Source organism: Enhydra lutris, unplaced genomic scaffold (assembly GCF_002288905.1).
Source record: "Enhydra lutris kenyoni isolate GAN:26980312 unplaced genomic scaffold, ASM228890v2 scaffoldscaffold54, whole genome shotgun sequence".
In the NCBI taxonomy this organism is placed as follows: domain Eukaryota; kingdom Metazoa; phylum Chordata; class Mammalia; order Carnivora; family Mustelidae; genus Enhydra; species Enhydra lutris.
This window is the reverse complement of record NW_019154138.1, coordinates 8892547-8908820: the sequence shown is the minus strand read 5'-3', so window position 1 is coordinate 8908820 and position 16274 is coordinate 8892547. Positions and strand designations below refer to the sequence as shown.

Genomic DNA, 16274 nt, shown 5'->3' with positions numbered 1-16274 from the left:
GGTCATGATCCCGAAGGTCCTGGGATCGAGCCCCGTATGAGGCTCCCTGCTCAGTGGGAAGCCTGCCTCTCCCTCTCCCACTCCCACTGCTTGGGTTCCCTCTCTTGTTGTGTCTCTCTCTGTGTCAAATCAATAAATAAAATCTTTAAAAAAAGGGGGGGTGGTCCCAGAGGTATTAACAAATGTATCAGATCTAACATTTATTTGTAGCATCCCACATGGCAGGGACTGTTTTTAATAGTTCATCTCATCTCATTCACCCTCAAAACAACTCTTTGAGGAAGCAAGATACTAACTACTAAAAGCTTTCTTCCACAAAGGAGGCAGTTGAAGCACAGAGAGGTTAAGGAGCCCACCCAAGCTCACACAGCTAGTAAGTGGTAGAAACAGGATTCAAATGTCTGTAATCAACTTCCAGAGCCTCCACTCTCAACCCTTTGCCCTAAATCATTAAATCATTTAAGCTGCACATCGGTATGAGTGATTCAGTTCAAACAAGTTTAAGAACCTACAAAATATATTCTCTTTAAGGACATATAGAAGTATACAGAAAAAGTACACACATATGAAGTAAAAAAAAAAATGCAGCCACAAAGCTGAATTTGCTATATAAAATATAGTTCCACCTAAAAATAGGTCTCTACATCTCCACGCACATAGAGATCAGTCTGGAATGACATTTATTACCCTGATGGAGTGGTCATCTGAGAACAGGAGCTGGAGGGAAGGGACCAGGAGTGGGGCTGGCTGTCTAAGGGAACCCAAGGCCTATCTGTAATGCCTTAATTTTGTACAAGAAGAATGTATCTGTGTATTATGCATAATCAAAAATTAATATTGTCAGAAATAGACTACATGGATAGACACTAAAATGTTTGCAAGGATCATCTCTGGGTGTGAAATTTCCTTAGTTCTTTTCTATAATTTACAAATTTTCTACCACTACGAAATACACGACTTCAGCGATCAAGGGGAGGGGAGGAAGAAGGGGAGGAAAAAGGAAATTAAAACATCATTCTCACCCATGATATGCTCCCCTCACCCAGCCCTCTCCTCTTGGGTGCATCCAGTTCATTCTCTCAGGCCCCATCAGGACTTGCTGGTTTCCAGCCTCTCTTTCCCAGAACATGTTTATGTTCATCGTTCCCGCCTCACCTGGGACTCCTTGTGAGCCCCCAGGGTCTTCTGACTACCCTCTCACCCCCCAGTGCCTCCAAGAATGCATCCCCAGCCCTGGCTTCCTTCTCACTGAGCACATAGTATGTGCTGGGCACTGTTCCAGGCACCAGGTTGGCTCACAGTGACATGCCTAGGAGTGACAGACAGCTTGACAGCAGGACTTCGGAGATGCAGCCAACGCACTGACTCTAGAATCTCAGGCCCTAGAAGCATCCAGGATCAAACTCCTTTTAGTTAGAACGAGCCCAGCAGTCGCAGTTCATTTCTTGGCACCTGTTTTCCAATGTGGGTGACCTCAAGTCCAGGGCAACTGCGCCCCAACTGCCCTGCACTGTCCCCATTCCTTCGTGGATGGAATAAACCCTCAAGGTACCAAGTAGGGGAAGTATAGGTCAGATCTCACCTAAGCCTATGAAACCAAGCTGTGAGATGATCATATAGCTTCATGGGCTATGTAAAAAAGATTGAACATTGTTACCATGATTATAAGACATCTTTTACAATAACTATATAATGGCTTCTAAATGGTGTCCTTCAAATAATGTCCCTATTAAAGAGAGAGATCTTTCACTGGCAAGTCTGCCTTGCCTGCCTGATTGCTACAGCACACACCCTGTCAATAAAGATCTGTGGTCAGCAAGACTTCTTCCATTAAAAGAAGTCCCTGCCCTCTGTTAAGGGGAGATAGACAGAGTGTCAAAAAAATATGGGAGATGAGACTACAGGTGCTCGATCATAAAGCTGGGCCAGGGGATGGAGTGAGTTTCTGAGGAGGAGGTGCCGAGAGAAGACTTGAAGAAGATGGGATGGGGAGCCAGTCTGACAGAGCATCCCAGGCACAGGGGGACAGGAGGTGCAAAGGTCCTGAGACAGAATATTCATGATGCTCATGAAGAACAGGTCTAGGTGAACGGAGCTGATGGGCTGATGGGAGAGAGTTTCCTAAGGTGTTGTGAGCCCACGTGAGGACATTGACTTTTACTTAAGAGAAATGCCAGGTCATGATGGGGTTTGGCACAGGGCAGTGAGGTGTCGTACCAGATTGAGTCTGGTTGCTGTGTCAAAAACAGACCAAAGTCTCACTCTCTTGAATTCCCTTAGTCTCTTGAAACTTTTCTCTCATTTCTGTTAAATATCATCCATAGTAACAGTGGTGGGACTTGGCTTTTCCCCAAGCCTAAGCCCTGAATAACCATTTTGTCTGGGCCCAGATGGACAGCAGGCAGCACAGACCTGAAGACTGAGTCTCAGGGATAGTCCCCATCCTCGAGGTCAGACAGCAGGGTGAATTACCAGAGAGATAGCTCTGGCACCATGACGCTGAGGCTTCCAGACCTCCTTGCTGCTAACAGTCACTGGAGGGCCCTACCTGAGACCTACTTAATTTCTAATTCCAGAGGAATTTGGAAAACACCACTTTAATACAAGACACCCCCTTTTAATGATATCCTCAATACATCTAATTATCTCCAAGTGTACTATGAAATTCTCAAAAAGGTCTTCACAAAATGAATTCGAATGCACCTGATCATAAATTATAAACACATTCCAAACAGGGCCTTCAGTAATAGGAAAAGCAGGGGCAAATTCTGTATACCTCAAGTTCAAACCAAGGCCCTAGAAAATTGGCAGGTCGCTGCTTATACCATCTCCTGATAACTCCAGACTCTTTTCCCAAGGGTCCGTCTGAGCTCCGAACTTAGAACTGCTTTCTAGCGTCCGAGAAAAGCGTGTCAAATTGTCTTAACCTTTGGATGTGCTGGTGTGTGACTAGTGAAACTGGACGGGCACTCCCTCCAAGCATGCAATGAACGAACTTACCACCAGGTGGCAGCAAACACCCAGTAAGGGAAGTCAATCCCTTTTTCAACTATAGGGCGCTCAGACTTGCAGATTTGAGCAGAACAGCTGGGATCTATGACACTGGGAGGAAGAACACTTAGAATTCTGGGTAACCATAGCTACATTATGTTGTTATTTTTTTAAAAATGTATCCAGCTTTCAACCTGCCTGTGATCCAGATCTTCATTCGAAGAAAGTGCTTCCTGGGTAAATGAATCAATGAATGAAACCGTTCCCAACTAGGGGGTTATTTTGGCCTCCAGGGGACGTTTGGAAATATCTGGAAATATTCTGGGTTGTCACAACTACTACTGTGTCTCGTAGGTCAAGGCCACGGATGCTGCTAAACACCCTCCAATACACAGGACAGCCCCCACCTCGAGAGTCAAAATGTCAGTGGAGCCCAGGATGACATGCCCCAGATTAAACCCCAAACAACAGAGTTCTGCCCCTAAGGAAGTGAGACGGGGGCTCCTAGGTCTCTTCTCTCTGTAGCCAGGCCCCTAAGTCTGGCAGGGAGCAGGCACTCCATAATTCTACAGCACTGAATTGTGCGAGAACTCGGGAAAACAGATCTTATCATGATCCTCAAGGAACTAACAGTCGTGGAGGGTGACATTTCAGATGCCTACACGGCCAGAGCGGTAATAAAAGTGGACCAGAAGACAAGAAAATGGGGTTGGGCTGTGGCGGCTTGGGAATGTGTCTCTCAAGGGGCTCGCCGTGGCCATGCAACAGAGTGGCCTCAATGTCGCCGGACCCTCCACCTTGGGGAATGAAAAGGGGTGACATTTGGGCCAGTCCTTGAAGTATGAGCAAGACTGAGGTAGGTGAAAGGGGAATGGGCCGGAGTTAGCATTCCAAATAGGGATATACCAGCCAGGAGCTGCAAATTGGCTAAATCTGGTCTTCTGACTTCCGTTTGGTCCACACTATTTTTCTCCCCTCTCTCTCTCTCTTTTTTTTTTTCTTAAAGATTTAATTAATTTATTTATTTTTATTTATTTTTTAAAAAGATTTTATTTATTTATTTGACAGACAGAGATCACAAGTAGGCAGAGGGGGAGGGGGGGGGGGGGGGGGGGGGGGGGAAGCAGGCCCCCTGCTGAGCAGAGAGCCCAATGTGGGGCTTGATCCCAGCATATAACATTACCTGAGCTAAAGGCAGAGGCTTTAACCCACTGAGCCACCCAGGCGCCCCCATTTTAACCATTTTTAAAAAGATTTTATGTTGGGAGCGCCTGGGTGGCTCAGTGGGTTAAAGCCTCTGCCTTCGGCTCAGGTCATGATCCCAGGGTCCTGGGATCGAGCCCCACATCAGGCTCTCTGCTCAGCTGGGAGCCTGCTTCCTCCTCTCTCTCTGCCTGTCTCGCTGCCTACCTGTGATCTCTATCTGTCAAATAAATAAATAAAATCTTTAAAAAAAAAAAGATTTTATGTATTTATTTGAGAGAGAGAGCATGCACAAGTGGGGGGAGGTGGAGAGAGGGAGGAGACTCCCCGCTGAGCAAGGAGTCTGGGATTTGGGGCTATATTCCAGGATCCTGGGATCAGGACCTGAGCCTAAGGCAGATGCTTAACTGACTTTGCCACCCAGGCACCCCCATTTTAGCCATTTTTAAATGTGCAATGCAGTGGCATCGAGAATATTCACAATGCTGGGCATCCATCTTCTCAAACAGAAATGTGTTTCCCACCAAACAATAACTGCCCATCCCCCTCTTCCTCTAACCACCCTCTTCTGTTTTATGTCTCTATGAGGTTGCCTATTCAAGGTACTTCATGTAAGTAGAATCCTATAATATTAGTCTATTTGTGTCTGGCTAGTTTAGTTAGCATAATGTTCTTGAGTTTCCATACAATTTTTTTAAAAACCTGGATATTTTACATAAAAAGCTTAATTTCCGATTTGTCCTGAAAATTTGCAAGGTCTGACCACACTGAACCCACATTCCGCCAGACAAGGGGCTGGAGCCAAGCCATGACTGCCTTTTAGAGAGACGCTCTGAAGACAGCATCAGGCCAAGAGTTGGGAGCCTCTTAAGTTTTTATCCACCTTGTGACCTCGTGTATGCCTCAGTTTTATTTCACAAATAATCATTTTTAATTGCAAAAGAAATGCATAAACTCATAAGCTTCTAAAAAAAAAAAATCAGAACCCTAGAGGTACATCTAAGGGCTCTTTGGTCTTTCAAAGCAGCGGGCGAGCATTCTCATTTGTTATTAACAAACTTTAAAACCCATGCTAATCTGGTGGAAAGCCACACATCTGTAGCATTATACTATCTGCCACTTACTGATCAGCTTCTACATGCTGGGCATCATTATTTACCCTTCAAAGTCCCATTTGTTGGATGAATAAGCTGAGGCTCGGAGAAGCTAAATATCTTGTCAAATATCACCTAGATGGTAAGTGGCATAAACCAGAATAAAATTCAGGGTTGACTTAGTCCATGCCCTGTAGCCTTCCCACGTCATCAGTGAGTGGTCACAGCAAAACCAGGACGTTGTGGGAGAGTAAGCATCTGCTGATGTGACCCATCACGGAATGACTTATTCTGCGATCGACCAGCGGGAGCTCTCTCTGTCGAATGCAGATGCCCTGGCAGAAGGAAAACCACTGTGAACACTTTGGCCAAGAAGTTTCCATTTAACTCTGTCTCTGCACACCTTTGAGAACAGACACCAGGTGGGGAAGCAGAGGTCCCAAGAGCAGAACCTAGTGACTTGAAGTCAGGCCCTCGAAAGGCGGTAAATCCAAAATAGGACACTGATCCCCCAAAGCCTGGTCCCTTGTGCATCCCTCTTGGTCTAGCTTATCTGCACCTTCCAGACTGGAACTGCGGCTCAGGGTCTGGGATGGGCCATTCAAAGACTCCGTGACAAGCATCAAAGAGCCCAGCTCAGACTGGCTTCAGCGAGAGCACAAGCATGTATTGGCTCACCAAACAGAAAATCCAGGAAACTCTTCTGTATCCCAAGGACTGTGAGTGTTCCAGCAAAGACATCAGGACTCCCTCCAGGTCTTGGCCCTGCCCTCCTCTGTCTGCTTCACACTCAGATGGCTTTTCTTCCTGCGGTGGACCCCGCAGCTTAGCAACCGCAGCAGAAATAGAGCATCCTTGGCCCCAGAGTTGAGCAAATGTCTCAGAATCCACTCTGATTGACCTGAATTGGGTCGTGTGACCATCCCCGGACTCATAACTCTGATTGGTCAGGAGCGTGTCATGTGCCCATCCCCGATGCCAGGCAAGGCCACTCTGCACTGGGAGATGAGGGTCCCAGTATCAGAAGGTGCGTGTTGCAACTTTCTTTGTTCATTAAAATAACACGAGTGATTTCTTTGGTGAAGATTCTTTTCCCTCAATTCTTTATGCTCCTCATAATGGAATGCTTATGCATTTTAGGTTTGATCTGCATTGTCAACATTAACTGTATCACTTTTTAATCTAGACAATCGGCAAATAATCAATCAAGCCTTGGTTTTCCGTGTTTGCTAATTTAGGTGCTATAAACACTACCCAAATTTCTAGCCACCCACATGAGGTCACTGAACCCAGAGTTGGGAAGAGAGGCACAGTAATATATCATTGCATAGTGTTTTCACCAATCAGATACAACAGACATAAGCGATTCCAATACTATAGACCAAGGGTCAGTCAGTTATGGCCAGTGAGTCAAACTGAGCCAAAGTTTGTCTTTCAGTGGCCTGAGAATGATTCTGCATTTTTAAAAAAGATTTTATTTATTTGACGAGAGAGATCACAAGTAGGCAGAGAGGCAGGCAGAGAGAGAGGAGGAAGCAGGCTTCCTGCCAAGCAGAAAGCCCCCAACTCGGGGCTCTATCCCAGGACCCCGAGATCGTGACCTGAGCCCAAGGCAGAGCTTCAATCCACTGAGCCACCCAGACGCCCCTGATCCTGCTTTTTTTTTTTTTTAAAGGTTGGTTTAAAAAAAGAAGAAGAAAAAAAGGGTACACAAGAGAAACCATGGTTGGCTTTCATTTTACTCATTAATGAAAACAAAACAAAACAATGAACCTGCCTTCATAATGGAACTATATTTACTCATCAATTGCAAACCATCCTACAACAGCAAATACAAGGGTACAGCAAAAACCAGTGACAAAGTGTTCTGTGAAAATCAACAGACTATATGGACAATACGGAGTATGATAAAGAGTATTGCATATTTTGTTATTTTTTTTCTAAATTGTGTGCTACGGGACGCCTGGGTGGCTCAGTTGGTTAAGCAGCTGCCTTCGGCTCAGGTCATGATCCCGGCGTCCTGGGATCGAGTCCCACATCGGACTCCTTGCTCGGCAGGGAGCCTGCTTCTCCCTCTGCCTCTGCCTGCCATTCTGTCTGCCTGTGCTTGCTCTCTCTCCCTCTCTCTCTCTGACAAATAAATGGATAAAATCTTTAAAAAAAAAACAAAAAACAAAAAAAACCCAAAAAAAAAAACAAAATAAATTGTGTGCTACATAATCTTTATATCATTACAATTTATAATAAACGTATGTATTCGTGTGTACGAATGCAAACCAGACCCCCCCACCCCCACCCACCCGCCGGCTGGAGAACTGGAATGCATCCCCCCTGTTAATGAACTGGTTCGTGATAGGAAGGTTTGATATGCTCAAGATGTCTGCTCTCGCTCTTTCTCCGCCACGTGAGGACACAGCAAGAAGGCAGCTGTTTGCAAGCCAGGACGTGGGCCCTCCCCAGAACCTGATCAGGCTGCCACCCTGAACTCAAACTTCTGGCCTCCAGAACTGTGAGAAAATACATTTCTGCTGTTTGAGGGTGGAAAAAAAAAATCTGCTTCCCCCAGATTGATCTGTAGATTCAAAGCAGATCTGATCAGAATCTACAGGAATTTTTCCTTAGAACTATAATAAGGTGATTCTAAAATGAAGAGCAAAGAGCCAGGGATAGCTGGGATATTTCTGAAAAACAGCAGGGGCTTGGAAATAGAGGTATGGAGAGACGTCAGGGCTTATTATAAGGTTTTAGAAAAGAGAGGTGACTGGCTGTCTCAGTCAGAAGAGCACGCAACTCTTGATCTCGGGGTTGTGAGTTCGAGCCCCATGTTGGGTGTAGAGATTACTTAATAAAATATTTTTTTAAAAATATTTTTTTTAAAAAGAGAGAGCTCAGGGGCGCCTGGGAAGCTCAGTAGGTTAAGCATCTGCCTTCGACTCAGGTCATGATCCCAGGGTCCTGGCTCTCTGCTCAGCAGGGAGCCTGATTCTGCCTCTCCCTCTGCCAGCCACTCCCCCTGCTTGTGCTCGTGCCCGTGCTCGTGCCCGCGCCCGCGCTCTCTCTCTCTCTCTCCTCCCCCGTCAAATAAATAAATAAATAAAATCTTTTAAAAAAAGAGAGAACAATCTCAGAAAAAGAGAGAAGCAATCTCAGAAAGAGATCCACGCATCTATGGAACTTTGGTACTTAACAAAAGTGGCAAGTCAGGTCAGTGGAGAAAAGAAGGAACATGCAATAAAGGACCTGATTACTCACCAGGAAAAAGATGAAATTGGATGCTTGTCTCAACACTATATACAGAAACCCTATTCCAGATGGATGAAGGACTTCAATTTAAAAACAAAACTTCAGAAGATATATTTTAGATATTTTTAGGTATTCAAATATCTTTTAGACTTCACAGTAGCAAAAGATTTCCTAAACGAGCCACAAAAGAACTGATTATATAATAAAATTTGATAAGTTTAACTAAAAGTAAGAATGTTTGCCCATCAAAAGACTCAGACGAAGGTTGAATTTCAAGAGTGTACAATGAACACCTGTAACATAAGAAGGATATAAGTAACCCATGGAAAAATGGGCACAAACGGAAAGTAATGAAGTGATTAAAACAACAACAACAACAACAAAGAAAAGAAAAGAAAACCCACAATGATAGGGGTATGTCAAAATGGTCCAGGAGCCAAAAACGATCAGTAGCCAAACTGGAATAATTTTTTAAAGATTTTATTTATTTATTTGACAGAGATCAGAAGTAGGTAGAGAGGCAGGCAGAGAGAGGGAGAAGCAGGCTCCCCACAGAGCAAAGAGCCCGATGTGGGGCTCGATCCCAGGACACTGAGATCATGACTTGAGCCGAAGGCAGAGGCTTAACCCACTGAGCCACCCTGGCACCCCCAGACTGGAATAATTTGAGCAACAAAATAAGTAAAGTGGCACTGGATTATAACCCACAGTATAAAGTAAATACCCATGAACCCAGGCTGATAGAAATGAATCACTGAACAAGAAAATAAATTGAAAAGACATAAATCTCCTGTGTGGAATTCCAAATATGTATATAGATACTTGACCTTGAGGAGTGTAACTTCCCATCCCGTGAGTGTGGAAGGGCAAAGCAACTTCCTTTCAAAGAGTGAAGCACAGAGATGGGGGCCAAAAAGAATAACCTTACTGTGGAGACACCTGACAACTGCTGCTTTGGTCTGGGGGTCAAGGTCAACATCGAGAGTGGTAAGTGTAAGGCCACTCGCTGGTTAGATGCAATGCTGTGTCTTCCCTGGAACAGAAAAAGGAACTTAGGGACAAATTAAGGAAATCTGAATAAAGGATGGACTTCACTATTTCCTTTTTAAATGAGCCCAAGATACAGACAGGCATTTTTCAGAAAAAGAAACACATATGGCAACAAACATATGAAGAGATGTTCCACATCAGCAGTGATCAAGAAAATGCAAATTAAAGTCACAGTGAGGTATCATTTTGCACCCATTTCATTGGCAGAAATTTAAAAATCTAGCAGACAATGTGCATCCATAGATAGATTCTCTTATGGCCCTGTGGGTCCTGGTGAGGACTTGGCACACAGATAGATACCAATGTTGTGTTTTGAGCAGAACACCCCTGTTTGCTGGCTGACAGACTGCAGGGGCCCAAGGCAGACGTAGGGAGACCGGGTAGGGGACCAGGGCAAGATGGCAGCCTGGACCAGCGACCACCTTTATTGAATTTATTTGTGTACTTGACTCTGCCCACACACCCCTAGAGGGCAAAGGCTGTCTAACTCGTTACTAATCAGTCCTTGCACTGGCCCAGCACAGCGGGAGGACCCAGGAATGAATAAATGAACAGCTGTACTCAGACTGTTTCTTTGCCCCTTAACCTTCTATAGCTCCCTATTATCTGGGAAATGATCGAACAAGGCTCTTCTTCCCAAGCCTTTTCTTATACTGTGCCCTCCTCCAGGAGAGAAAAGGGCCCACATTCAGTTGGGCACACTGCAAGGGGAGTCAGGCGTGCCAAGCACCAGGCACATGAGAGAGCTTTCCTTGGGAATCTGTCTTGTTTTTCCATCTGTACCGGGGACCCAGCACCATGTGACACACAGGGACATGAGGAGCCTCATCGGACTGGTACAAGCTTTGATTCCCTGCCAGGAAAGTAATTTTCCCATGCCTGAGAGTGGCAGGCTCCAAGTGCAGGAAATGCCTCCTGCCCAAAGAAAACTTCACCCATGGGTGTGTCTCACAGGCCCAGACAAGAAGGCATGTGGGCCAGGATGCTGCGAGGTGGTATCAGGCCCCCAGACTGTTCTGCCCTCGGAGTCTCAGGACCTGGGGTCTGGTAAGGCCAATCTTAGGAACTGTGCTCCTATGATGCCACAGAGGAAGCCTCCTCGCCCCACCAACACCTTCCCCACCTTTTTTTTTTTTTTAATTCTAAATCCAGACTCCTTAGTAGAATTAAGCTAAGTGTTATTCACTGGAATGATAAAAGGTTGGGGTAGGGGGACACAAAGGGACCAGGCTTGGAAAGAGGCAGGAATGAAGGAAATGCCATGCATAGGGTTGGGACACAAGATCCACAGGCCTGGTCTCTGGGCCCAAAGAATCTGGTCAGGGCATGTGCCTGTGAGAAATGCCCTCCGAACCCATTCTAACCCACGTGTGAGTTCCAAAGGGGGAACATCTGATTGCTTGGGGATCCTTGGAGGACAAGGGTCTGAACTTCTGGCTTTTTGGACTGGACTCCTGAGTCTCCAACACCCCCTTCTCCAGGGCTGGGCAGAGGAGGTTCACCAGAAGAAAGATCGGTACCAGACAGCCCAACTTGACCAGCGTCCATTGCAAGCCTGAATGCACGCCCAGAGTCACTTTCTGGATGAAGTGTGGCCTTCTCCGAAGAACAAGGCCGATCTGTGGAAGCCTCCAGATGGGGTGACTCTGAATCACTAAATGCCTTCCTGGTGGAGGGTATGGCTTGGGAGTTGGGGGTAGGACACAGGAAATATCTTGGAGAGAGTGAGAAGGGTGCCCCAGTTTGTGGCCGAACCCCCACCCTCCGCAATGGCAATGATGTGTTAGGCAGGCCAGAGTGACCTGTGATGGGGCCCCAGATCTGGAATCCCCTGGGGTCCAGTCCACCGAGTCTGTTGAGGACAACATCTCAGCCTCCTCCCTTGAAGGTTCAAGAATCCCTGAGCCCGTGCAGGTGAGGGCAGAGGTCTGGGAGGGTCTCCGACTCCGGAGAGGTCCCCATTGCTGGCTGTGAGGCGAGAGCAAGCCAGCTTTTACAGCATAGCTCGACCTCCCCCTCCTGCTCCATAGCAGTCTACAGAAGGCAGGAGGCAGGCCGAGGTGGAGGGGAGGAAGGGGCGAGGCAGGATTTGGGTGTGGTGATGGAATGGGGGGTGGGTGAAATCAACTTCATGGCTTTGCCTCCAGGGCAGGAGGTGTAGGCCTTCAGCCAGCCAGGAGTGGCCTCTGGGATGCTCTGCAAGGGTGGTTCAGTGACTATTGTGATGCCAAAGGTGGGGCCAGGTGAGAGTTCCTTGGGGACACCCGTGCATGATTCAGTTTCTCCTCCACCCTCCTCCCCCCGGGGCTGGGCAGACTTACTCCGCCACACCTGCAAACTGGCATTCTGAGGGACCTCCAGTGCCCCACCACAGGGCTTCTACCATCCTCCTTGATACCCCTTCTTCCCTCCAGCCCCTCGAGTTGAACTCAGCCTCGGATTAGCGAGATTCTCCCTGGGCGCGGCTTGGGCAGAAGGCTTCTGCGGATGGCGGCACACCCTATTTGCAGGGTGTGCTGGCTATCTTCCCCAATCCACTGTCCACCCTCCCCTCCAGGAGCCAGGCCGAGGGTGCGGACCCAAGAGCATCTGGTTGGGGAGAGCGAGAGGTCACCAGAAGTGTTCCCCTGGCTCCCCTGCAAGGCTGCATGCCACCTGAAGCTCACAGCTGCAGCTCCTCTGTCCAGGGACAGCCCCTTCTCCTCCGCAGGTGTAGGCCTGCTGATGACTCCTCTGCTTCACATCTGTGGATCAGCGTTCTCTGAATTCTTCCAACTCCTAGCTTCCCAACAACCCCCCCCCCCCCCCAACCCAAAAATCCCCTTATTAAACTCTCTGGAATGGCTCACTGGTTTCTGGCCTGGAACTTACTGGCATCTTACCCACAGAGTCATTCTGGAGTGTCTGCAGGATCCTGCCTCCCACTGGGGAATCGACAAGTGGCCAGATAGGCCTCCTCCCCACCCCCAGCCAGCTAGGATCTTCAGGTCTGGGACAAGAGGCAAAGAGCTTAGTGGACAATTGAGAATTGAGTTGCAAGAGCTGTGGCCAGTGGCAGCAATGGCAGGGTCCAAGGGTTACAGAAGCAGTGATGACAGTTGTGCCCACTGTGGTGGCCCAGCCAGGCTGCTCCTGGGACTGGCCCTGCTGCTTGCCTCCCCCTAGTACCTTGGCTCTTGTTTTCTGGGCCTAGCTCTCCATCCTTGATTGGTCCCACAGTTCCCTTTGCCCTTTCAATGGATTTTTTTTTTTTTTAACCTAATTTCAGCTGGAGTCCATTTCTGGTAGTGCCCTTGAAGGGTTCACTTTCAGAATTGGAAGGGAAGTGTCCCCGAGACTTTTCCCAGCAGGTGTTCAGCTCTCCGGTCCCTAGAAGACTGAAATGAACAGCAGTCCTCATAGAAACCAGTACTCTACTGGCTCCTGGGTGGCTCAGTCAGTTATGCCTCCCACTCTTTTGATTTTGGCTTAGGTCATGATCTCAGGGTGGTGAGATCGAGCCCTGCATCAGGCTCCACCCTAAGTGGGGAGTCTGCTTGGGCTTCTCTCCCTAAAATAAAATCTTAATGGGGCGGGGGGTGGAGAAAACATCTGTAGCTTGGTCAAAATCATCCTCAAGGCCATCATTTGGGTGGATTCTTTGTTCCCTTGACATTGAACCAGTTACAGCATGAGCTCCAATTCCTTTGTTCGGGCCACCTGCACCTTGAATTTCTAATTCTCTGCAACAAGTGCTGATTGGTTCATCCAATACTAAGTATCTGCACCAGCTTCCTCCCTCTCCCCTAGAAGAGTTAACCACCTACTTGTCCAGTTCTCCAATTAGTTCTGGCCAAAAACGTGGCCATGTGAATGAAAGGATGAGTGATAGGGTTTTCTCTCCACCTCCTGATCAGACTGAGTCACACCCTCCACAGCTCAGCAGGGCCATCCTGAAACGCTAAATGCTCCCTGATTTCAACAGGGATTTGAATAAGTTCTCCTCCAGCAAAGGCATGATCTTATTCTCTTCTTTCCGTGCCCAACATAAGGGTTTACCTACAGTAGGAGTCCTGTAAGTGCTCTCTGAACTCAGCACTCATGGATTACCTACTGAATGTCAGATACCATGCCTGGCCCCAGAGGGAAGGGCACTTCCGGAGCCCTTATTTTGAGCAGGGACTATGATAGCGACATTGAACCTCACAACCCTCTGGGTAGAGGCTAGGACTGTCTCCCACTTTACAGATGAGAAATAGGAGGCACCAAGAGGCCACACAAGTCACCCAAGAACAAGTTTCCTCCACGTTCCCTAGACCTCCAGTTCAGGCCATTTTATGTTGGGGAGTTGGCTTCAAATTCCAACCAGGATGGAAACATTCCCTGGCAGAGACTCAGTTCATGTCACTGAAAGGCTCCATGTGGTCAGTAGGATCACAACCCTAAAACCCGGGTTCCCCATTCCATCTTATGCCTAAGAAATTGGAGAGGGGGCTGGGAAGGGGAAAATGGGACCATGGTGCGGCACTCTAGACCTCTCCGAGGGATTCACAGAGCAAAGAGGCTGCGAGTCAAGCAGAGGAGACACATGGGACTCTGCTCTCTTCTCTGAGATCAACTTAGCACATCCCCTCACACGCTTGCCCAGACGAGCTAGCCCACCCCTGTCCCCATCACAGCCTTTCCAGTTGTCCCCCCAACAGGAATGCAGCGGTCTGTGTGAGGTCTCCTTACTTGGACTCACCCAACAGCATTCTGTCACAACCACGGTCGTTTTTCCATTCAGTAATGACCTCTCCCCAACAGGCCCCAACAGTCTGGTAGCGCCCTGTTACATCAACACTGAGAGCCCAATGCCTATATATACAGATGATGATGCTATGTATACAGTAGACACATCATAGGTGACTACTGAGTGAATATAGGCAGTGACACAGGGCACGGACTCTCTAGGTGACAGGAAACCATGTCACAGCCAAGCCAAGAGTAGTCAAAAGAAAAAACAAAAACAAACAAAAAAAAACAAAAAACAAAACCCAAGAGCTCAAGGAAGTGAACCAGGACAGACCACAAGAACCTTAGACCCTGCTAACATCACCCCCCCACGCCAGTTTCCCCTACAGCCCAATTAGAACCAAGTCCCATCTTCCCATCATATCACCAGACACTTGGGAGTCAGAACAATCTAGGTGAATTTACTCTCATTCAAAGAGTTCACAAAAATGGGAATGTAGCAACTGGGTCAGGTAGTATGAACACAGAAGAAACTACAGGTTTGTACATGTGGTTCTATTTACATCAGGAACGGGCTTCCCCGGGATCAGGCACAGCAGCTGCACTTGTCCGACGCCTCCTTGCAGATGCAGCCCTGGGTACACTTGGCACAGCCCGCAGGGCAGCAGGAGCAGCAGCCTAGGGGACAAAGGCCAGAGAATCAGAGACCCCCCCCCTTCCTAAGAACAGGACTGGCACCGGCCCTGCGCCCAGCCCCAGAGGACCCTGACTTGATAATGACATGCTCTCCCTAGACTAGATCCTAGGCACTAGGAAGCCATCCCCCTGCCCCCATCTGATTCCAAGACAGGGCAGAATGCCTGGAAACACAGTGACAGGGTGTCCAAGAAACAATGCAGGCTGGTCCCTTCCCTTCCAGAACCATGCATCTTAATGGAAGTCCTCAAGATCAGAGAGAGCGAGCCCCCTGCCTTGCAGCTCCAGACTGTCCCCACAAGAAAGGGCTGCACCATGTCAGACAAACCACACATGGTCACCAAGTTCACATACTCAAGTGTTCAGGACACTGGAGAGTTCAAAGGCTGTAGGAGACAGAACACCTCGACTGTAGTTCCGGCTCCTTCCTTGACACTAATTACTGACCTCTCTGAGCCTCAACCTTCCTGTCCTAGAGGAAATTGAGACAACTATCTACATACCCTTTCAGCTCCAATTCTGAATCAAGGGCTCAGAGCAAGGGCTGCACAGAGGCTGGGTCACTGACCTGCTCCTGCCTGCTGAGCGCCAGGTTTCCCCCCTCCACAACCAGCCCAACCCCCGATCTCCACGGAAGACCCCACTCCACTCACTCTTCTTGCAGGAAGTACATTTGCACTCCTTGCATTTGCAGGAGCCGGCGCACGTGCAGGAACCACCTGCCAAGAAAAAGAAAGAGCAGTGACCAAGGATGATGTGGGAGCCTCAAAAATAAGGCAACGAAGGGTCCCCGAGGCATCCTGTCAGTGCCCAGCCCTGGGAGCTCCTTTCTCGCCCACGGCGAATTAAGAGAAACTCCACTTCTGCTGCTGGGCAAAGTAGATCCGTCCCAGATCTGACTCAAGAAGGATCCCAAGGTCCAGAATCAGCCCATGCAAGGAGAGTCCCCACTTACCACCACGTCCTGGCACCCCCGTGGCCAGAACAGCACACCGGGTTCGAGGCCAGCACCCCTAACCAACAGGGAACCTCAACATGACCACAAATACCCTCAACTGTAAACCCAAAAGACAAGAGAACGGCCGTACTCTCCAGAGGCTGACTCGAAAAATCTACTTCAGTTCCAGCCCCCAACACCGGCTCTTCCCACACCAGAGACACCCCGCGACCCACGCCTCGAAAGCGTATCCCTTACCGGTGGAGCAAGAGCAGTTAGTGTCCATGTCGCACCACACCGAGGACGGAAATTCAAAATAAACAAACAACGCAAAGAACACAACGCTG

General features: G+C 48.1%; 1 protein-coding gene across 1 annotated transcript; it reads right to left on the bottom strand.

The window, feature by feature from the left end:
• Positions 1–14734: 14734 nt before the first annotated feature.
• On the bottom strand, positions 14735–16274 carry LOC111157384 (metallothionein-1-like). The gene is made up of 3 exons (XM_022518749.1): positions 16186–16274; positions 15644–15709; positions 14735–14972 (listed from the first exon to the last, which is right to left on the bottom strand). The coding sequence occupies exons 1-3, from the start codon at positions 16211–16213 to the stop codon at positions 14881–14883; spliced, it is 186 nt and encodes a 61-aa protein (XP_022374457.1). The 5' UTR covers positions 16214–16274; the 3' UTR covers positions 14735–14880.